This window comes from Astatotilapia calliptera, chromosome 2, assembly GCF_900246225.1.
Source record: "Astatotilapia calliptera chromosome 2, fAstCal1.2, whole genome shotgun sequence".
NCBI classification, from domain to species: domain Eukaryota; kingdom Metazoa; phylum Chordata; class Actinopteri; order Cichliformes; family Cichlidae; genus Astatotilapia; species Astatotilapia calliptera.
Window position 1 is genome coordinate 13,610,021 of NC_039303.1, and position 23,216 is coordinate 13,633,236.

A 23,216-nucleotide genomic window follows, 5' to 3' on the forward strand; every position below is an offset into this window, starting at 1 on the left:
CTATTAACAAATTTACATGAAAAAGAGTCCAACACCTGAGACCAACTTTTATATGAAATCTGTCTTGGGTAGCACATTCTCAGTCTCAGAGCCTGAGACTGAATTATTACGTCTATCGAGACGGGAACGATACACTGTGTAAAGGAAGGATGCAGCCAAAAGCCCAGCTTTGAAGCCTTAATGTGTTTTGGCCGTTGCCATGTTGGCTTTTCGGAGGCAGGAGTGACTGTATGTGGATGAGAGGTTGGAGTGCCAAGGCTCCACCGACCTTGTTATCAAGCTGAATCCACAGACTCAGTGGGAATGTCACACAGACACAGATACCTGCTAATTACCCCTCAGTAACATACAAACAAAAATTCTCAAACTTTTTTCTCATTGGCATTTCTGAAATAGTTCTCAGAAATTTGCGATGTCTGAATTAAAAAGCAAGTGAAACTAGTCCACATTCAAAAAAGAAGAGACGTAAAAATGTGATGTGAATCCTGCGAAAAAGGAATGAACGGCCCCTGACGCAGAAGCAGCTGTTTGTCCTCGTGTGGTTTTGACAGGCGTCCTGGATGGCTGAGTGAAAACAGGCGGTGGGGAGGGACGAGGCTTTAGCCGTGATTCCCACATCTGCACTAATGACAGGAACACACTTTCTAATGTTCCCACCTGTCCCTCCCAGCAGGGCTTGTTTGCTCTGTCATAAAAGGACTCGATGACGCTCAGTGGGGCCTCTTTTGCAGCACTTACGACCCCCTCCTCTGTCTGCAGCTCCCACACCTCTTTTGGTTGGAGACACAGAGACTTGTATTTTCCCAGCCTGTTGCTGTGTGTCTAGGACGCTTCTCCCAGCAGCTGCAGACACTTAAACACGCTGATTCAGCAAACTGTCAGCCGCGGTTTCCCTCGCGGTGTCTGATAATCACCTGTCACACAGTTCAGAGGCCGACTGAGCTCAGGCGGATGCGGCGGAAGCATCTGATTGGCTGTGAGTGACCCCTCCTCCCAGTGATCAGTCAGTGTTGTGCTCTGAGTGTAAGGTGACCCAAATTGCTAATTTCCAACTGTAGAGCAGCTTTGGATGACAAAATAGTGGTTTTGTCTTTCAACAGTAAATTCCACTGGTCCTGTAATGTGACACAGGTGCTTCCCGTATCTCCCAGCCATGCTGAAGGTGATGCCCTCCCCTTATGAGCAGCCGCTCTATGCTTCTGTCTCCTGTTGGTTATTTTGAGTTTATGGGCCTCCAGTTTTTTCCTGTTCTGCCAGCATCAGTACCGACAGCTCCAGTTTCTGTGAGAAAACGATCGAGTCCGGACGCCCCAGCCTTTGCCTGGTGGCAGCGGGATGGGCTCCAGCCCCCGCCCCCACGACATTGAAGTGGAGAGCGGAAGGAAATGGAGGTTTTTTAATGTCTTCTGAAAGTTTATTCTTGATATTAAACAATGCAAAAAAATGGATGCTGTTTCTTTTTTTAGACAAACAGAAGAAAGTCCTTTGCAAAGCTCCTCGATGCGATCTCTGTCGTGTTGAAGGCGGCTTGTTCTCTGCTTCAGAAGTTTATCACGCGATCCATCGCTCACTCTGTCCCTGTTTGATATCTGTATCAGTCTTTATTCAGGTCGACTTCACCTCAGCACTGCATCACACCGCCATCATCATCATCATCTTTTTTTTAGCTGTTTGTTGTAATTTTTTATAGCGACATAAACAAACATTGAGTGACCCTCAAAAACAAAAACAACAGAAACAACATCAAGAGCTGTAAAATACAATGTGTTTTCTTCTGTTACTACTCAGGGACACCCGCCTCCATTCCCAACCGCCACAACACACACACACACAAAAACTCCCAACTCTGTTTGTTTATGTGTAACCTGCACTCTCACTTCCTGCTAACAGCACCTGTGTTTGGTGTGTGTGTTTGTGTTTGCAGGTGTTATCAGCACTGTCTCAGCTTTGGATCGAGAGGATAAACCGGAGCACAGTATTGAGGTGAGACTCTGATAAACAACATTTTCTCTTCCCATCAGATCGATGCAGAAACAGGAACACAAATCCAGCTCTGCTGTGAATCGCCGACGTTCCCATAAATCCAGAATACACAGCAGTGCTCGCTGCTTTACTGACACGCTGAGTCAGGAAATAGCACAACCCCCCCACACATAACGATTTTTTCGAGAAAGTTTTCAGACGAACAAATAAAAGTGAAAAAGGTTTTTTGCCCCGTCCGAATGTGTTGTGATGATTATTATTTATTTATTTCCAATATTTTTTTTTTAAAGGCCAATAGTTCATCTTTTAGTGTGTCTCTGTTGGTTTGTGTTGTTGGCTCATGTTAAATATTTAAGATATATATGGTTAAAAAAATGCATGGCATAAAATAACCGTGTTATTGTGTATATATTTATTTATATTTAGATTTCTTCATACATTCTTATATAGTTCTATATTGTGTATTGTGTATTTTGTTGTACAGTTATTTTATTTTCAACTTTAATTTATATATTTATCTTATTCTTCCCAGTTAAATTTACCTTTCATTCTAATTTGTGTTGTACAGTTATTTCATTTTTAACCTTAATTTATATTTTATTCCTTCCTAGTTAAATTTACCCTTTTTAATTTTTCATATTTATTTCCTATCTTATTCATAGCCTTTTCCTTTTTTGTTCTCTTTAGGTCACGAGCAGTTGTCCAAGCATTTCACTACATATCGTACTGTGTATGACTGTGTACGTGACAAATAAAATTTGAATTTGAATTTGAATTTGAATTAAGAGTGCATGAGGCTGAGAGTATGAAAACTGGAATTCTTCCTCAGGGAAACAAGCTTTACTTCAGTTGGAAGCTCCACTTTAAAACTTCCACAGAAATGGGAATCAGTGCACAGTCATTACATTTAATTATGTTGTTGTTATGTGGACAATCGGAGGTGTGTAATGAGATAAAAGCAGAAAGAAAAGGCATGTGACTGGTAACATTTAGATGCTGGTTCAGATATTTCAACATCAGAAAATCAAACCACATTTCTGGCTACCGACTAAAAGAAATGTATCTCAGCTGCTTGGAAATTAATCTTCCTTAACTGGTGTGACATTTCAGGACAGACCCAAAGTTTCAGAGATTTGAGCCGTCCATCTGAGACCATTTTTATTTTTTCTGATATTATCTATTCAAATCAGTTTTATGTATAGAGCTCCAAATTAGAACAACAGCCTTCTCAGCCTTCTCCATTTTTTTGTAATGATACTACAGAGAAAACAACAACAGGCAGATAACTCCCCTATGAGCAAGCGCTTTGGCGACAGCGGGAAGGAAAAACTCCCTTTTAACAGGAAGAAACCTCCAACAGAACCAGGCTCAGGGAGGGTCAGACGGGTTGGGTGTGAGGGGAGGAAGGTGGGACAAAGACAAGCTGAGGAACAGAGCCAGAGATGAATAATAACTAATGATTAAATAAGACAGGTGCATGACCACATGGAGAACATCTCCACCCCAACCTCCCCCACTCCTAATAAAGGAAAACTCTTAGCAGCAACACAAAAATACCCCCGCCTCCAGCAATCTTTGTCGTAGCTTTAAAACCCCAAGAAATTCATTTAGTGGTTTAAAATTAAGTCAAAGTAAATATAAAGATCAATCGTGCTTTTATTATTCTGATGTTGACCCTCCAACTCTTTTTCACCTTCAGGTTATCGTGTCGGATAACGGATCTCCGGCTCTGAGCTCCACCGCCACCGTTGTGATCCAGGTTCTAGATGCCAACGACAACCCTCCCAAGTTCATGGAAAAACGTTTTGACGTCAAGCTGCCTGAACGGCGTCACGATGGTGGCAAACAGGAAGTCTGCAGGATACTCGCTCAGGATAACGACGAGGGCCCGAACGCGGCAGTAACCTACAGTCTGCAGGAAAACGTGGACGAGCAGTTTGAAATCGACCCAGTGACGGGCGTGGTCACATCGCACGGCGACTTCTTGCCCGAAAGCTACAATATTCTCACAGTAGGTGCTGCAGAAATTTTCACCACAGCAAGTTTACTTGTCCCGTCAACGTTTCATACGGCTGATGAATCTGAAGCTGTTACAAACCTGTTGTTAACGCAGTGTTTACTCATTGGATGAATTTACTGCATGTATGATTATTTTATCAAGCTCAATTTTTCCGATGTTTTGTGATGCAAACAGATCTGACCAATCAGACCACTGCATTTGGCAATAAGTGCACTCACAATACGGAAATAGTAAAATAATCGTAGGTTACCTCTGCTCCGGCTCAGTCGGCTCTCTGAACGGATTATTACGTTTCCTCAGATGTGTTTCCACCTCTGACATCCTTAAATCAGGACGTCAGGATCTCATCATCACTTTTTTTCACCGTTGTTATTTAAGGATTTTTTTTACACACACTTGCGATTTGTGTCCCAAAAATTAGGAATTTCATGTCTTTTTTATTTTTCAGAATGCGCTCGTTGTGCAACACCTTCAGTCTGTCAGCATCTATGTGTTGATCCTGACTCAGTCAGAGCGCCCCCTAGAGTCAAAATGACATAAGCAGTATGCGATTGTTACTGTATGTGGCACGACTGTTACCATAGTTACCATAGGTAACCAGTGAGTCCAGGCCCTCAGCTGTTAGTTCATCTGACGCGGCGACATGAGTGACGGTGTAATCGTCATTTTTGGTGAATCTGAAGAAAACATCTGGACGTGAGCTGGAAGTGTTTTCAGTTACCTGCTGGACTGGATGTGCAGGTGTGTCACAGCTTCCTGTTTAGTTTCTCTGTTTATTCCAGATTAAAGCTACAGACCAGGGCAGCCCGTCCTATTCATCCACCGCTCGACTCAACATCGAGTGGATCGCCCTCCCGCCTGCCTCTGCGGAACCAATCGTGTTCGTCGAGCCACACATCAACTTTGCTGTCATAGAAACAGACCGCGTCGCTCAGATGGTGGGCGTCATCTTGACGGAGCCGCATCGGGAGAAGTGGTTCGATATCGTGGGTGAGTGGAACCACACACACACTCTGAGGTTTGACCTTTGATGGAAGCCGAGCATCACACAAATGGCTGTAATGACCTTGAAAGTAAGACAAATGATGGGGAGAAGTGCTGCTTGCATTCACGCCTGCAGAGCGCCCACTTCCACAAAGAAAACAAATTAGAGGAATCACCTGCATCAGAGCTGGCTGAGCTCATAGTAATGATTCAGAGTTTCTCCGTCTCCGCTCCTCCCGCTAAACTCTGCGGCCATGGAAATGATATTTGACGTTCGCCATATTTCCACTTAGCCCAGAGTGCTGACTCGGAGAGTCACAGCTAACAGGGTCTCATCATTTTACAATCAATCCTCATGAGTTTCCAGATGAGCTGAAGTAGTGTGATTTTCTTAAGGTCAACCAATATAATGCAGCCCGTGCAGGACGAGAGCACCGGAGGAGGGAAATGTTTAGATGTTGGTGATTTATGTAATTTTCCTAAATGTGCCTGCTCGGCTTCAGCCAGAAGTGCCCCAGAAGTGTGTCGGCTTCACTGAAAGGCCGACATTCCCATGCGACATAACTCGACCCGCATGAGCAGAAAAGTGAGCGAGCGGGTTCATTGCTTGAAAAACTCAGAGTGACAGTCGAACCGAACCTGACTCAAGAGATCCAGTCACGACGTTTATTACTACAGTCATGTTATTGCAATAAAGAAAATTGATGCAGGCGTTTTTTTTACGTGAAAACATTTGATTGATAACTGAGGCATGGTGAACTGGTCCCAGAGCCGTGACCTGTGTTCACTCAGCGAGATGAGAGACCCCGGAGCGAGTCATCTGTGGGATAATGTTTTCAGCTTCTCCCTCTTCTCTTGATCGCCGATGTTCAGGGTTTATTTCATCGATCAATACAAAGATTGCATGAATGATTCCAGCAGGTGGCGAGGTGTCAGCTCCAGTGTTGGCATGGCTTTTATCTCGTGTGTGTGTTTGTCAGATATTTGTGATGACACTGCAGCTGGATGTCATCACCAGGGGCCAGTGTTAGAGATGGTGTGGGGTCAGGTTTACGTCATCAGTCCTTCAGATGAGCTGCTGCAGTGAGGACAGAAGTCAGAATGTAGAAAGATTTTCCTGGTGATTAAATCAAACAAAGTCTGTGCTTCTCAGTTTTCCCCCTCCTTTTGTGCTGGACTTCCACCAATCAGCAGCTTACTTTCAATTCAGCCTGTGTGTTTTCTGTTTAAAAAATCCCAGGAGTTAGATGTGACTCAGAAGGACAGATTCATCCTCCCTTTTCTGATTCGTCAGTCATGTAATCACTGAATAAACATGTGAAATTATGCTGTTACATACTGACATTTGCCTGGCGGCATCTCAGGCTTCTGTCTGTGCACAAGTGAAAAATCTGCAGTGCTTTCAGAAAACAGGTAGAAAAACTAGCAGCGGATAAATAATGCAAAAGGCCGGCGCTGCCTGAAGAGGGGGAAAGGATGGAGGAGAGGAAAAAAAGGTCTTGGTGTCAGCGGTATCAGCAGGACGTTTCTCTCTGTGAGCAGGACACAGCAGAGCTCCTCTCATCACCTGCCAGATCCCCACTGCAGGGACAACTGGCCTTTCCTCCTCTGCCTCCTCCCTCCTCTCAGGAGGCCGCCACGGACAGCTCTACAGAAATCCATGAGAGGCATGACATCACATTCAAGTGGAAGTCATCGCTGGCTGTTCCCTTTGAGGCTTGCAGGAAAACACATCAGGGTTTTGCCAAGTGCTTCCTGCCAGGCGGGGTGACGCGTGCAGAGAAAGACCGAGCTTCCTCCTGCTCGGCTGGCTGCGCCGAGCTCGGTCTGAGCCAGAGCCCGGGCGTGACCCTGTGCGTCCCAGAGGAGGCGCTCGGGTCTGCTCATTCTCACATTTATTGTGATGGAGGAGCTTGTACACACAAATTCAAATTGTAAGAGTCATTTTGTCTGAAAAAAACTGATAATCTTTATAATCTTCACCCTGTGCCTCCTCCTCCTCCTGTGTTTGCAGGGTTCCATCTTCTTCTCTTATTTTACTGTTTGGCACATGGGTGCTGATATCTGATGGGACTCTCTCAGACAGATATCATCAGGTATTTATTCCTCTGATTTGCCCTCCCCCCATCAGATGTCTATCGCCGTGCTGTGTTAAGGGCCAAGTGGAAACGGCAGCAGTGGAATGTTTGCTAGCAGGCGAGGAATGCAACCCGGCTGTTTGTGGATGGATGTGGCGCCCTGCAGGTTCACTGGGCACTGATCTGAGATCTGGGTCCTGGATTGGGTCCCAGAGGGGTGCATTAGGATGAGGCTCCAGCTTCTGTTCAGACAGAGCAGTTTATAAAATGTTTATCCCGAAAGGTGACATTTAACCCAAGACATGTTTCACTGATCAGACTTAGGAGGAATGAAAAAAGAAAACCACATATGCAGTAAAAATCCAGTCATGTCATGTTAGAGGTTAAAGCTGTGCTCACACAGCTGTTAGCGGCTTATTGTCGATGCTTTTGCAGGATTTAAGTCTGAAATAAATCGTGCACATGTGATTTACTACTTTGCTCCTGATGTGGTTTTAAGCTTTAAGCTACGAGTGTTCATTGTTTTTGGAGTGACAGACGTCATCAGAACAAGCTCAGGTCTTGCTCTGTCCTGCAGGTGAAGACGTGCAGGACAGAGCAGGTCCTGCAGGTGAAGACTTCACCCACATGTTTCTGAGCACAGATGATAATTTGGGCTGAAGTTGATGTGCAGTGTGGGCGGGAGGACGTGTCTGCAGGAGGTTGTTTTACAGCAAGCAGAGCGCTGTGCGCAGAGATGAAGGAAACTGTAGAGCACAAACAGCTCAGCAGTTCTCTGCAGGATCACGTCAGGTACACAAACAGAGACGTTTGCAGCAGTGAGATTACGTTAGTTTAAAGTCTGAATATGAACGTTAATAAAGACGTACAGCCGGCAGAGCGACAGCTTCATTTAGTTACAGTAACTTCGGCAACACGCAGCTCGTTCTGGTCTTAAAACATCTGATTTTAATGCGTGTTGATGTTCATGAACGGAGGAACTCCTCACTGATGCCTTTGCTTCAGCGGCCTGCTGCTCACAGTCACGTGTTGGTGAGCTGTTGAGCTTTAACTCTGCCGATAACGACGCTTCTCTCATTGTGTGTTTGCGTGCTCCTGTAAGTCATGAATCTGATTTGCTGTATGTCTGCGGCGCCGCAGGAATGAAGACAGTCCATCTTCGTTTTCTGACCCTCGGCCAGTGACTCGCGGCGCGCAGCAGGAGATGTGAGAAAATGAGCTTTTCCTGGTGGGGTAGCTGACCTGACCCCCTCTGCGGCGGCTCGGCCAGGTCAGGAGAACAAGGAAGCTGGCGGCCGAGTTGAGAAATGAAAACTTCCAGGTTTGTGCCTGGGAACAGTTAGACGGGGAAAGCGCAGCAGGACGTCTGTTGCCGGTCATGTTAACTCTTCCTCCTCGATTCGCCCTGAATAGGCGGTGGCTGCAGCTCTGCCGCAGTGCCCACAGGCAGTCATTACTCAGACATTTGTATGGTGATGTAGGGATGACATATCAACTACCACTGAGGCCCTGCAGGACGTTCAGAAGCAGGCTTACCTGTCCAACACTTCACACCTGAAACACAGGAAAGGAAGACACACAGAGACATTCGCATGTCATGTGTTAAATCTTTGCTTTCTGAACAGAGAGGCAGGGCTCAGACGTAAGAAGTTCAGGTGTTACTCACCAGTCTGACATGCTACCCAGAATGCACGTGTGAAGTTTCAGCGCTGGTTTGTCTCCACTACGTCACAGACGTGAAACTGCTTCAATTCGTTCAGACCGATGGATCCATCGGTCTGAACAAGAGCAGATTTAGTCTTTAGTTTGGTCTTGGAGGGCTGGGGTGGGATTTGGGAGGTCTGCAGTACTAATGAGATATAAGGGCTCAAAATCCTAGAAAAAAAGCTTGGCCTTCCGGCCACTGGCACCTTGCCCTGGTCGACATTCACAGGTTATGTAGACGGAGATAAATTCCTGAGATGAAGCTCTTTTTCTTCTGTGGGTCATTCTTTTCTTAAAGAAGCCTCCAGTGTCCGCAGGGATCATATCATTTTTTTCCCTGGAGACGATCAGTAAAGTGAATTGCTTGACCCGATTATCTATCGATCAGGAACAAACGCCAATGAGAGACTGTGTGTGTGCGATGAAGAAGTAAAAAAGAACAAGAGGACATCAAAGGCTTAGTGCAAAAATAACACTGCACTGCCTCGCTCATCATGTTACACAGTAATATCAGTGTGTGTGTGTGTGCGTGCATGCATGTGAAACGAGGATATCGTAATAAACACCATCTGGCTGAGCAGGCATGAGGCTTACCTTTCTCACGTACATCCACAGAACCTGCTGAGAAAGAGAGACAGAGAAGGAAGGAAGGATAAAAGGGAGGAAGTGTATGAAAAGAGCAATAAACAGATGGTGGGAGGGGCTCAGTGAGCAAATGCACAGGTACATCACTGTATGTGTCATAGTTCAGTGATTTGTGACAAAAAAAGTCAAGAAAACTCATTGGATAACCACGGACAATGGGATTCAGGTGCACAGATTAGAAGGACAAACACGCTAAAGTTTCCTCTTCACCGCAGAGTAACCATCGATGCTACAGCTCATAAGGTTCATACAGAGTTAAACCCTTAAATATCTGGTCTGTGTTCCTCTGTAAAATCAAAAGATAAAGATGGGACTGAAGTGCAGTTTAGTAGCTTTTCACTCCAACTCACAGAATGAGGCCCCAAAAGACATTAATACCAGTGAAGAACTCTGTCGTTAGGCTGAAAAGGGGCAAAATAAAACTCCTGGAGATACTCGAACTGAACGGTGTTGGTGTGAAAGCAGTCCAGTCTGAGAGGAATTTTATTCCCTTCAGCCTATTGTCAATGGCTATGTGTCTGTGACATCGAACACCAGGAGGAAGAGAGATGAAGGTTAATTATAGACGCCCCCTTACTGTTCTCGTGGTGCATGAAAAGATGGAAAGCTGTGATTGGTCACAGCTGTAGTGTGCCATATATCCGTGTCATGTTCCAGCAATAATCAGCTGATTGTGTCCTTTTTACCCTGGGAGGGTGCTGCCATTGCCCGCAGGGTGGATGGGTGGAGGTACACCTACTAAAAGTCTTTTTGATGGGTTTAAAGTTTTCGGACAAGTTTTCTGAAAGTCTTGTGGACACGATATCTCAAGAAATAGGTGACCTAGTGTTTTCAGATTTGGCTGCAGCTCATTAGGTGCAGCAATGCATCAGTTCATTGGTGCTTCCAACCCTGGCTGCTTCAGTTTGCCTGCCAAAGTATCCTGGGGAGAGATTGTGAACCCTGAGTTGTATGTGAGCGTTAGATAGAAAGAACAAAGTGCTTCTGTGAATGAGGCAAGCTTGGAGTGCTGCGGTGGAGTAGAGAAGCACATAAGAACCCTCCTTTAACTGTTTACCGAACCAGAGGTGATACTACAAAGTAATCAACTGGGAATACTTGGAATGGTGTTATTTGAGCAACACATTATCCTTCTAGCTTCGTGATTATGATGAGGAAATGGTTTCACAATCCTATCTTTGTTATAAACAGACACACAGTGTTTCAGCCTCTAATCCTTTATCTGTAAGTAAGACTGAACTCTGTGGATCATATTTCATGCCTCAGACCATGAGCCACTGCAGCACATCCAGCTGTTTTCTGGCGTGGACGCGAGAGCAGACGAACCAGTTTCTGCTCTGTTTGAACTTGAAACAAGCTTCAGTTTAAGCAAACCAAAGGTCACCATCAAAGGGAAGCGATGCATCGGAAAGGTTCACATGTTTAGTATCGAACTGCATGCTGCTCCACAAATCCAACATCTACCGCTGCTGTTGACAGGAAACAAACAGAGATCTCGGACAAGTGGTGCAGACAGGTGAGTGGCTCAGTGGGCCAATAAGAAGGCGTCACAGAGTTGTGCTGTGGACTCTGGTATGAGTCTGTGTGTCCCGCCTTACCAGCGCAAGAGTGTCTGACACACATTTGTTTCAAGTAGAAAGTGACCCGCTCTGCACGCTGCCTCAGTGTGGGTCACATGATGTCATCATAATGGTGATATCATAATGGTTCATAACTGGCTGTATGTGTAATTACATGTAAATGAAAAGCAGCAGCACCAACCCTGAATGCCCCCCCAGAAATTATTGTTAACACAGATTGCAAAGTGAATCTGTGTTAACAATGCCAATAATCGTCACAATCAGCCTAACTGGTAATAACTCAAACTTGTCCCCCTCTCGTCTCTCAGGTGGGGATGAGCAAAAAGACTTTGACATCCAGAAGAACACTGGGAGGCTCTCCATCGCCCGCCAGCTCGATGCGGCCCGGCGCTCCATCTACAACCTGACTGTGCGGGTCACAGATGGGCACCACAGCACCATCACACAGGTTAGGAACACAAGTGTCTTCTTCTTCACTAATAAACAGATGTTTCAGCGCGCAGATAACAGCAGCACTTAGTGTTGGTGTGTGGACAGAGGAGATGAGATGGTGAATAAAATAAAGGTTGTTCCACTCATTACCAACGGCTGGAGGGCAGAATTCGATTGTTTTTACCTGCCTGTGTTTGAAACAAGTGACGACCTTTGTCTTTTCTGTTTACTGCTATTAGATATTTATATATTTTGATGTTTAGCATCAGGAAATCCTGAGACTAAATCTGCCTCATCGCACTCACATCACACATTTGGAAGCTGTTTGCGAGAAAGAGATAATGAGGCCAGCTAATTATTAGGCTCAGTTAGGCCTGCAAAGTTTTTAGTTTCATTATAATTATAAAAGTATACTGTTAAAAAGTTACACTTCGAAACACATCAGCTCTCAACAACTTCTGCTGAATATCTGTACTGAGGAACCAAAGGAGCCACATTGATCAGCTTACAGAATTCACCCCAAACATCATATGTGGGTGTTTTTGGGGGTTGTCTCCTTGTTACCCCTGGTCTTAATTTCATTAACACCCAGTTTAACAGCCCCCTCTGATACCTGATGCTGTACTTTGTGAGGAACATGACACTTTTGGCTGATACTGAATTAACAGTTTGGGTCAGCCGTTTATTTAAAGCGCCAGTTCGTCTCATTTAGTCTTCTAAAAATAATCCTTGTCTGTTAAGGAGGCACTTCACACAAATGGAGTCTGGGCTGACTCACAGTGACAGTAACTCACAGCTGTTTTTCATTTAATGAGACAAATAAAGGACTGAGACAACGAGCCACTTTTCATGTGAATTTATAGATTTCTGTGTTTGTGAAGCCACAGTTTAAACCACTTGTTTAGTCGAACTTAAACAAATACATCAAAGCGTCCAAACGTCATTTTCTCCCTGTTTCTGACATCAGAGGAAACAAACGGCGTGTCTGATGGCAGCACGCTGTGGCAGCAACACATACAAACATCCTACAACTCCATTTGTGTCTTCATTTTCAGTCTCAGGGTTGCTGTAGAATCTAACTCAAGATCCTGCGGGCAGTCACAGATCAGCCGTTTTGAAGCTTGACCTTTCACATTTGATATTGTTCATGCTGAGAATCCATTTTCTCAAACCCTGTGTGTCCCAACTGCAGGTCTACGTCCAGGTGCTGAACATCAATGAGCATCGGCCCGTCTTCCTGGAGCCGCTGTACGAGGTGAGAGAAACGACAGCCCGCTTGCATGTTCTACAAAAAACTGTGCTTTGTTGTGTATCTGACGGACAAACACCAAACCAGTTCCACATCACTGCTTTCCGCTTTCTCCCTTCTCATTCTCCGTTGCCGCCATGCTTTTTTGGCCATGTGCGTATGAAAACAAAGGCACATCTTCTATCGCGATATTTCATTTTCTTATCGTTGCCTAACATTGTACCGGTATTACCATGAACAGTATAATATGGCCCAGCCCTAATGAGAATAGATTCAAGCATACTGGAACCAGTTAGCGTTTGGAGTCCTGATGATGACGTCAGAAAGTGACGTGAACATTTTGAAATGTGTTTAAAATACTTATTCTGTGAGTTTGGATGAAATTTCATCCAATCTGTGGTTTTGGCCCAACAGTGATGGCCCAACTTGCATTTACTTTACATTTTATTTTAGTGTGTTTAAAAAACTCTCACTGCGCTGTTCCTACTGACTAAAATGTCAGGCTTCTCTGGATTCACTCGATAATAGCTGGTTATGAAGTCTCACAGTAAAATGTTTTGGAAGTCCTCTTTCTCTCAGTTGTTTGTCGGTCACAGTAATCAGCCTCCAAATGTTCTCTGTGGGTTTAAGGTGAGGGTTCCTGAGGACACCTCCCCATGGAAGGACATCCTACAGATCAGCGCTCAGGATGGTGACACCAACAGCAAGCTGGTTTACTCCATCCACAGCAGCCTCCACCCGGACAGCACCAAGCTCTTCCACCTGGACCCGAAGAGCGGAGTGCTGGTGATGACGGAGGAGCTGGACTACGAGAAGATCGCCGTTCATACGCTCACCGTCATGGTATTGAAAACTGCTGATTTACTACCACAAACATGTTTATGGAAGAAGAAACTCAGATTGTGTTTTCCATAATGTCCAACAGCGTGAACTTTGAATGCTGATGTTAATTAGAATAATAAGATGAAAAATAATCTCTTCGTCTGATCAGAACAGTAAAGTAAGACTTTTATTTGTCTTTATTCAACCCTTCAGTTTCTTTGTTCCTCCAGCAGTTCATTATCTCCTCGCTCGTCTGCAGGTGCGTGACCAGGGGATACCAGTGAAGAGGAACTTTGCAAAGGTGGTGGTTCACGTGGAGGACTGCAACGACCACTCACCGGCTTTCCTCAGCCCTCGCTATGAGGTCGGTGTCTCTAACCTGGCCCACGCGGGCACCGAGGTCCTCCGGGTCAAGGCCCTAGACAAGGACATGGGAAGCAACGCCCACATCAGCTACTCGCTGCACTCTGGTGAGCAGGCCTCTCTTTTTATTCATGGTGCTCCCTTTTCTCATTTTGAAAGCTGGAAACCTCTGAGTGTCAGGCACTTGAAGTGAAAGGTTTAAGGGCACAGCGATGATATCCGAGAAATCGTCTCTGTGTATTCACAGCTGCAGTTTCCTCCTCTTCGATCTTTTCTTACCTCACAGCTGAAGCCTGCTTTCGGCCTGCTCTGTAGGTTTTTCTCTGATGCTTATCGTGTGTGTTCAGAGCGGTTATGAAAATGCGTGACGGAGCATGGCGCTCGACCCGAGTTGCCGCAGTGGAATCCTTTATGCCTGCTTGCTGTGTTTCAGACAGCAGAGAACATCCATCTTTACAAGTGTTCTGTCTCAGATTCAGCTTTCAACACTTCTTTTTTTCTTTAAAAAAATGGGCAGTGGGCAAGATAAATGTCTCCCAGAGGAGCTTCTGCTTAAATCACTGCAGCAGATCCAAGAAAATCCCTCTTTAATTCAAATTCTTTGAAAATCTTCCTAAAAGTAGATCGTGGAAACAAACAAAGGTAATTTCACATTGAATACTTTAGCTTTTGTTCACCCACCTGTTTTTGAAACAGAGGAGTTTATATGAGAGAAGTGTGTTCAATATCTTGATATCTAGATTGATAACAGTCTTAAATTTGTTAAACCTGAATGGCTTTTCCTTTTTTCCTGAGTTTCTAATAATGATCATTTGGATCTGAGTACATCATGGTCGTCTCAGGCAAACTGTTCCATTTAAGAGGAACAGCCAATCAGAAGAAAACTTTCTTAAAGAGGAAGGGGCTAAAAGATCTTGTTTCAGACATCATTTTGAAAGCTCAGTAATAAAAGGCATGGAGCTGATTTGATTTCTTGGATTGCCAACAATGAAAGGTATTTTTGAGGTATTTTACCAGTGGGATATTTTATTTGTGTCAAACTTCCTTTTCTGTGTCCCTGCAGGTAACATCGACAACGTTTTCAACATAGATCCAGACTTGGGATCCATAAGCATCTCCAAATCTTTGGATCTGCAGCCTCAGGACCTGTTCCACTTGACTGTGAAGGCCACAGATCAGGGTTTTCCTCAGCGCAGCGACCTCTGCTCTGTCCACATCCACGTCCGGGTCTCTGAACAAACCCCACCCACTTTCCTCTCAGATGATTACCTGACGGAGATCAGTGAGCTGAGCGCTATTGGTACTCCCGTTGTCACCGTGTCAGCCTCAAGCCCAGCTGCGGTGCATTATGAGATAGAAAGCGGTAACCGGAACGGAACATTTTACATCAACTCCTACACGGGGTTGATTTCCACACAGGGGCGCCTCGATTATGAGACCTGCGATTCGTACAAGCTGAGAGTTACAGCTTCCACCACAGCTGGAGCCGTGTCCAGGACGGTCGTTCACATCTACGTGGTCGATGAGAATGATAACGCGCCTGTGTTTGAGCAGAGGGAGTACCAGGGGCAAATAGGTGAGTCCGCTCACATAAACAGCATGGTGATGGGAGAAAGAAACACCCCCCTGGTCATTCGGGCCTCGGATTCAGATCGAGATTCAAATTCCTTGCTGACTTATCAAATCCTTGAACCAGAGGCCCTGAAAGTCTTTAGAATAGACTCGAGTATGGGGACCATCTCCTTAATTTCACTGCTGGACTTTGAAACCAAGGCTGAGTATCACTTCACGGTACAGGTGAAGGACTCAGGGGAGCCATCGCTGTATGCGGCAGAGCCGGCCAAGGTCACTGTTCGCATCCTGGACCTGAATGACTGCCCACCACAATTCACTGCCTCTGTGTATGAGTCATCCATCATCCTCCCAGCTGTCAGAGATGCAGAGGTGGTGTGCATCACAGCTTATGATGCTGACTCAGCAGTGTCATACAGCATCACCGAGGGAAATCTTCATAATGCCTTTTCAATTCACCCCAATACCGGACTCATCACTGTGAACAACGTGTCTGACTTCAGGCCGTTTTATCAGCTGCATGTCAAAGCCTTTGACGGCCTCTACAGAGATTTAGCTATTGTCAACGTAAGCGTAACAAACCTAACGGAGAGTGACCTCAGATTTGAGCACAAAGTCTATTCAGCGAGCGTTTCTGAAAACATAAAGACTGTCAAAACTTTAGCAGCGCTCAAAGTCACAGGATGCTTTTTAAACGAACCTCTTTTATACTCTGTCCTAAACCCAGCAGGCAGGTTCACAATCTGCCCAACAGCAGGCCTACTCGAAACCACAGGAGTCCCTTTTGACCGGGAAGAACAAGACGTTTATGACGTTGTGGTTAAAGTGCAGGACATGAGAACCCCACCGAGAACAGCCATCACCAAGGTCAAGGTTTTCATAGATGATGTCAATGACAACTTGCCACAGTTTTTAAACTTGCCTTTTTCAATGATGATTTCCGAAGACGCGGAACCAGGAGATGTTTTGTATCAAGTGACCGCCATCGACAGAGATCTGGGAGAAAACGGAGCCATTGTGTACAATTTGGAGGAAGACTATGGCCTCTTCAGAATAGATCCAGACATTGGCGACGTGTCCCTTCAAAGACCTCTGGATTTTAATGCCCTGAATAAGTACGTACTAACGGTGTCAGCTATAGATGAGGGCGAGCCCAGTCACAGCATCATGGCTCAGCTCAGCATTCAGGTGAGGAATCGAACCAATCCAGTCTTCCAGACTCTTCTGTATCCGCTAAAAGTCCCTGAAGATGTTCCTCCATTCACCACCATCCTGCACGTCCAGGCGAGGAACCCCGAGGGTTACAGGCTCATCTACAATCTTGAAGAGGAAAACGCTTCAAAACACTTTCACATTGATTTCAAAACTGGTGTGCTGACAGTCACCAACCCCCTCGACTATGAGAGCCAGACCATGCATGTGCTGATAGTCAGAGCTACTGACTCAGTGACCGGAGCTTTCTCAGAGGCCTCAATTGAAATAGAAGTGGAGGATGTCAATGATAATGCCCCGGTTTTCTCTAAGCTAATGCACAATGTGAATATCGCGGAGGGGCTCCCAGTTGACACCTCTGTGATCAAGCTTTCTGCCTCTGATAAAGACTCTGGTAGAAATAAAGATTTGACCTTCCACATGGTGAAAACACACGGAGATGAGAGTGATTTCTTTAAAATAAACTCTCAGACTGGGTTGATTGTTACAAAACAGGTGCTGGATTATGAAAGCAGGAAACATTTTAATTTAAAAATCAAAGCCACAGACAATGGGACCATCCCTCTGAGCAGCGAGACTTTTGTGACTATAAATGTCACCGATGTCAACGATAACCCTCCGGACTTTGACAGCTCCCGGTATAAAGCCACACTTGATGAAATGGCAAAGTGTGGCCACATTGTCATCAAAATCCAAGCTTCAGACCCTGATACTGGTGACCTGAATAACCTCAAGTACAAAATTCTCTCAGGGAATGAAGGCCGGTACTTCAATATAAACGAATCCTCGGGTATCATCTCCTTTTCTAATGTCTGCAGGAGGAATCTCGATCCTCACTATAACCTGACTGTGGCGGTTTCTGATGGCGTGTTTCAGAAAACTGCCCCCGTCAGTATCGATATGATAAACAGCAACAGGCACAATCCATACTTCAAGCAGAGCGTCTATGAAGCAGAGCTGGCCGAAAACGCAGAGGCGGGAACTCGCGTGATCCGGCTAGCTGCAATCGACCCAGATGATGGGCCGTACGGTAGCGTTGACTACACCATCATAAACAAACTTGCTGATGAGAAATTTGCAATCAGCAAAGATGGGCAGATTGTCACAACTCAGCCACTGGACAGAGAAAACCCCTCCCAGAGGGTCATAGCAATCAAAGTCATGGCTAAAGATGGAGGTGGTAAAGTGGCGTTTTGCACTGTCAAGATTATCCTTACAGATGAGAATGATAATGTACCGCAGTTCAAAGCATCTGAATACCAGGTTTCAATCCAGTCGACAGTTAATAAAGGCTCCCCAGTCATTCAAATCATGGCTTATGACGCAGATGATGGCAAAAATGCAGACGTCACCTACCTGGTGGATGAAGCGGAAGAAGTGACCGAAGACATTATTGAGATAAACCCTTTCACCGGAGTTGTGAGTGTCAAAGAGAGCCTTGTGGGCATGGAGAACAAGATCTTCAACTTCAAAGTCAAGGCTCGTGATGGCAGCCTTCCTTTTTATAACTCCACAGTCCCCGTCCAGGTGAAGGTTGTTCCGCCAGAGGTTCCTCTTCCGAAGTTTTCCGAGCCACTTTACACCTTCTCGGCTGCAGAGGACATTCCCATAGGGACTGAAATCGGCGCTGTGAGGGCGGACTCCGACATGCCCCTCATTTACAGCCTGGTGAATGGGAACACCGTTGAAAGCAACAAAGACAAAGTGTTCAGCTTGGACCAGGAAAGTGGAACTTTGTTGTTGCAGAAGAGCATTGACCACGAAAAGACAAAGTGGTACCAGATAGATGTGATTGCCCAGGGGAATCACAACGGGACGGACGTGGCATCTTTGGTTTCTGTCAGCATTGAAGTCCAGGATGTCAACGACAACCAGCCAGTGTTTGATGCAAGTCCATACAGAGCTTTCCTGGCTGAAAACATGCCTGTTGGAACCACTGTTATTCAGGTGAGACACAGGAAGCTTCATTTGATACCCGTCATGGTTTAAGCAAAGTGTGTATAAAAGTCTGAACTGTTATACACACTGAAAAATGCACTATAAACTCGCCCATCCACTCTAGTTACCAGACTGCAGTGTATTATATGTTCTGTCTGAGAAAGGACTGTTTCCTCTGATATCCTTGGGTAAACAGGGAGTTTCCAGCAGGGATTTTCCTTACCTGTTTTTGTAGCAGATCATCATTAGGTTGCTGAGGATGGTCTTACACCCAACGAAGCTGCTTTAGGCGGAAATATTTACCGAAGGTTCAGAAAAGTTAGACTCTGCTTTCAGTGCAACAACTGCATCATTGCATATATAAATATATTCCACACATGTAGCAATTAAAATTTAATGCTATTCTTCCAGCTGCTCTCACAGCGGATTATTTTCAGATTTCATACTATTCATCTTTTTAAACTAGCCCTTTCAATACATTATTGAAAAATGTAAGGGAAACATCACCTGTGATTTTTGGGCGTAGAGCAGACTGAGTAGAAATGGTGTCATTATTGGTTTGCTCTTTCAATAATAGAGTTGAGCAGCCCAAGAGATTTTAAAGCCACTGGAGTCAAGACAAAGCCAAGGCTTTGTTCTCAATTTTTACAGAGGATGACATTTAGGCACGGATGCAAGACTATCACACTTTGGATACCTTGGTTAGCTTACTTCCCCAGGACTTCTACAGTGTGGAAATCCAAATAATACACCATGTGCTGGAGCAACTGCCCCCTCTAAGAAACAACCAGGACAGGAGTTTGTGAGAATCAAAGTTCCTTAAACTGTTCAACACACAAATGAATCCATGATGTGTTTAGGCTGGTTCATAAGTTCAGAGAAAAGCAGTTGGTGCTTCAAATATAACACATACAACATAGTAAACATGGAGTATTTTTCTACTGGCAGTGCCAAAAAATGCACATTAGCATAGATTCAGATACCTGCTAATCAGTGTTCATTACATCCAAATAAAATGCTAGAATTTCACTGTGCACCAAGCCTGGAGCTCAGACAGAGTACAGTAACCTCCCCACAGACATACCATTGGTCAGATAATGTCATTGAAAAGGCTCCAACAGCACAAAAAAATGGTCCAGAGGTCTAGTTCAGGCAGACAGCTAGCTGTTACAACTGCGTGTGTCACCTGTCAGTCAAAGGGGGTGTCCAAATTCATAGGTTGCATGAAGCTGCATTTATACGCCGATTACCTCACAGTGACGCGACGAAGGCTGTCCAAATTTGTAGACTCCGACAAATGCGGCCGACAAATGCGTCCTCCTTTTCCCCAGATTTCAGGATGGGTCGGGTGTATCCTTCGTGGCCCAACCTATCCCTGTGCTTTGACGTTTTCAGAAATGTCTGTTACCCACCAGATTGATAGCTAGCCGGCTCACTAGAGCCGTTGAAAACAGCGGACTCCCAGCACATCGTTTTCAAACCCCCACGGTCTTTCGCTACTCAGGTTAACCATGATATACAGGTCACTTAGATAACTTAAAAATGTTATTGTTTGGGTATTTTCTGTGTTTTATTTGTTTCTGAGTAAATCGGTTTGGCTGAGATTAAAGTTATAGTTTTTACACAGCTGAATAAACATCAAACAGAAAACGGATTAAACAGAAGTGTGAGATGGTTGAGAATTTACGCCAGTGTCCTGTTATATTTTAGATAGCAAGGAGCAGACAGCTGAGTTTATTAAACTACACCGAGACAGATCGTGACACAAATCTGAAGGCTACACCGTACAATTTCACAGCTGCTCACTTCTGGGCTACCCGGCCTTCGGAGGACCCAGCCCACATAGACTGCATCCTCCTGAGGCTGGGTCCTCAGGAGAATGCAGCCTATGAATTTGGACACGACTAAAGAGGCCATGCCCCTAATAATGCAGACAGTAAGCCTTAATCCAATTTAATCAGGTCAGTTATAGAATAATTTTCTCCCCGTGTTTTGGTGGGAGAAATTATCTATAGAGACCATTATAGTTTGAGCATCACACTGTAAACGTGTTTATTCCAACATGGGAGTCTGTGGGACTGACTCTCTGCTGGATCATCTGCTGGATGCCAGAAAAACTGCAGGTTTTGGCACTTCGGGTGTCAGTTTTTTTCAGTTATATCAAAGAAGCTGATTTCGAGTTTACAGAAGCTGTGATGACAGGTAAACTCAGTGCATACCTCTGAAAATGCTGAATTATGGATGTTTCCCTGGTTTTCTGTTTATTAAGCATTAGCATTAGCAAATACAGGCCATTTAGCTTAGCTTAGTGAAATCCTGCAGCAGTGTATGAGCTAAAGAAACACCTGGATTCTGCAACAGCATCCCATGTTCAGATACAGTCTCAGCACAACTCTCTGCACCTATCCACCTTTAGGTAACGGCCAACGACCCGGACACAGACACCAACGGTGTGGTGACCTACACCTTGGAGCCGCTGCCCGATGACACTGCGTTGGACATTACTGAGGTGTTCTCCATCGACGGGGAGAGCGGCTGGATCACCACACTGCGAGAGACCGACTGCGAGGCAACCAGGGTGTACAGGTTCAACGTCGTCGCCACTGACCACGGCGGCAACGCAAAACTGTCATCCAGCGTCCTGGTGGAGGTGATGGTGACGGACGAGAACGACAACCCGCCAAAGTTCACAGAGGAAGTGTACCGCGGCTCGGTGGTGGAGAACAGCACTCCCTACGAACCCATTGTCTACATGACGACCACGGACGCTGATGTGTCGTTGGAGAACCGCCTCATCACGTGTTACATCACAGGTGTGTTCATGGGTGTGTGTGTTTGTAAATTTGAGCCTGTTTGTTTTGCTCTTGCGTGTCTGGGCATTACGTTTGTGTGCGTGTGTCAGCAGTGTTGTTTTGTCCGTGTTTGCGTGTTTATCAGCGTCCCGTTGAAAGAGTGGCCGCTCTGTTACGAAGATGTTAATGAGGTGAAATGAGTTACGTGTTAATCACCCCCAGCAGAGAGTCAATATTATTGAGCCTCAGATTAATCGCACTGCACTGCCAGCTAACGAGGGGAGAATACCAACAGGTTGCCCTGCAGCTAACAACAAAACAAAGCCTCGAATTAATGCAAATCCTGTTTTCCCCCAGACAGTTAAACCGTTCTAAAGGAGCTCTCTGTCACACTGCGGTTTTCCTAACAGACGAGTATTTGCTTTGGAATAATTTATAATAGAAGGTTTGTCTGATGCTGACATTTGCTCTGCTCTAAGAAGCGAAAACAGAAACAAAGCCTGCCCACCTCTGCTGTGATTGATGAGAGGATTTTACTCCCATCACCACAGGATGATTTTCTATTCTGTTTGTTTTTTCCTCCTATATTTAATTCCTTTAACTTTGCAATTGCACAAACATTCACATTGTTGTTCTGGGGGCTGTTTGAGACGCTTCACGCTGTAAAAATGCTAATCTGGCTCCCAGTGAAGGCAGCAAAAGACATAAAGAACGTCCTGTGTAATGAGGACATGACTTCAGCGTCCTCAGCAGCAGTGCAGACTCTCAGCTTTAGTTCAAGCAGGTTAACTAAATGCTAACTGTTCAAGAGTGACAGAGTTCCTCCCTCTTTATTGTAAAATCATTTTAAATGTTAGGAGTTTTTTCCCCCTGCAGTCTCTCTCATGAACACCTCGAAGAATACCCCATTCCTCTGTGTTGAGATGCTCTCAGGTTGCTTTTGCAGTTTACTTTGGGTAATTATCATCTGTTCTGCTGTGAAGCTGTGCAGAAGTCTGTACACGTCACACTTCATCCTGCTGTTTCTATTAGCAGTGAGATCATCATAAATCACCAGAGAGCCAGCTCCACTGCAGCCATACAGGCCCAGGCCATAACACCGCCTCCGCCATGTTAGACAGAGGATTTGGATGCATGCACTTTTCTCTCCATCATTCTGCTTCATCTTCATCCTGTTTTCATCTGTCCAAAGAGTTTTACCAGTACTAAATAATAAAAATAAAAAATATATAATGAAAAGAATAACGATATAGAGAAAACCTTTCTTCACTTCTGTTTCTTTAAAAAAAGTGACAAAAATATGAGGTAGTGCTGAATTCCTGCCAAAATAGTGCACAGATTATTTTCCAAATACAGAAACAAAAACATCAGAAGATTAATTTAAACTCTTTATTAGTCAGCTGTGTGGAGACCAGTGTTGGGTAAGTTACTTTAAATTAGTAACTTAGTTACATTACTAGTTACTTCTATCAAAAGTAACTCAGTTACTTCAAGTTACTCATTACTTTCAAAGTAACTAGTTATTAGGAAAAAATAACTTTGGTTTTACTCAGAATTCTCTTGTTAATGTATTGCTTCCGTAACTGGATACCAAGCAAGATTGCCAGTCTTCTAGCTTGCTTACTTGCCACAAGTGCACTGTGCCACCTACCAATAGAAAGGAAAAAATAATGTGCATATTTCCACAAGAGAAATCCCACGCCTGGACCGTCGTTGTCCGCCGCCATGATTCTAGCACAGCGTCATGTGCACTTTTTACATCCAACACAAAAACTGCAGTCGTGGTGCTTTCGATTGTACTCAGAACTCGGGAATTCTGCCTTCTGAATAGGAAGATGTAGG

General features: G+C 44.9%; 1 protein-coding gene across 1 annotated transcript in view; it reads left to right on the forward strand.

Annotated features, from left to right (window-relative positions):
• The window catches only part of fat2 (FAT atypical cadherin 2), a 98,865-nt gene that overhangs the window by 25,007 nt on the left and 50,642 nt on the right, over positions 1 to 23,216 (forward strand). Inside the window, exons 4-12 of the mRNA XM_026185187.1 lie at positions 1,925 to 1,983; positions 3,683 to 3,994; positions 4,786 to 4,993; positions 11,303 to 11,442; positions 12,619 to 12,681; positions 13,306 to 13,518; positions 13,757 to 13,967; positions 14,924 to 18,591; positions 20,999 to 21,395. Of these exons, the coding sequence (XP_026040972.1) occupies positions 1,925 to 1,983; positions 3,683 to 3,994; positions 4,786 to 4,993; positions 11,303 to 11,442; positions 12,619 to 12,681; positions 13,306 to 13,518; positions 13,757 to 13,967; positions 14,924 to 18,591; positions 20,999 to 21,395 (5,271 nt within the window). The remainder of the gene's footprint in view (positions 1 to 1,924; positions 1,984 to 3,682; positions 3,995 to 4,785; positions 4,994 to 11,302; positions 11,443 to 12,618; positions 12,682 to 13,305; positions 13,519 to 13,756; positions 13,968 to 14,923; positions 18,592 to 20,998; positions 21,396 to 23,216) is intronic.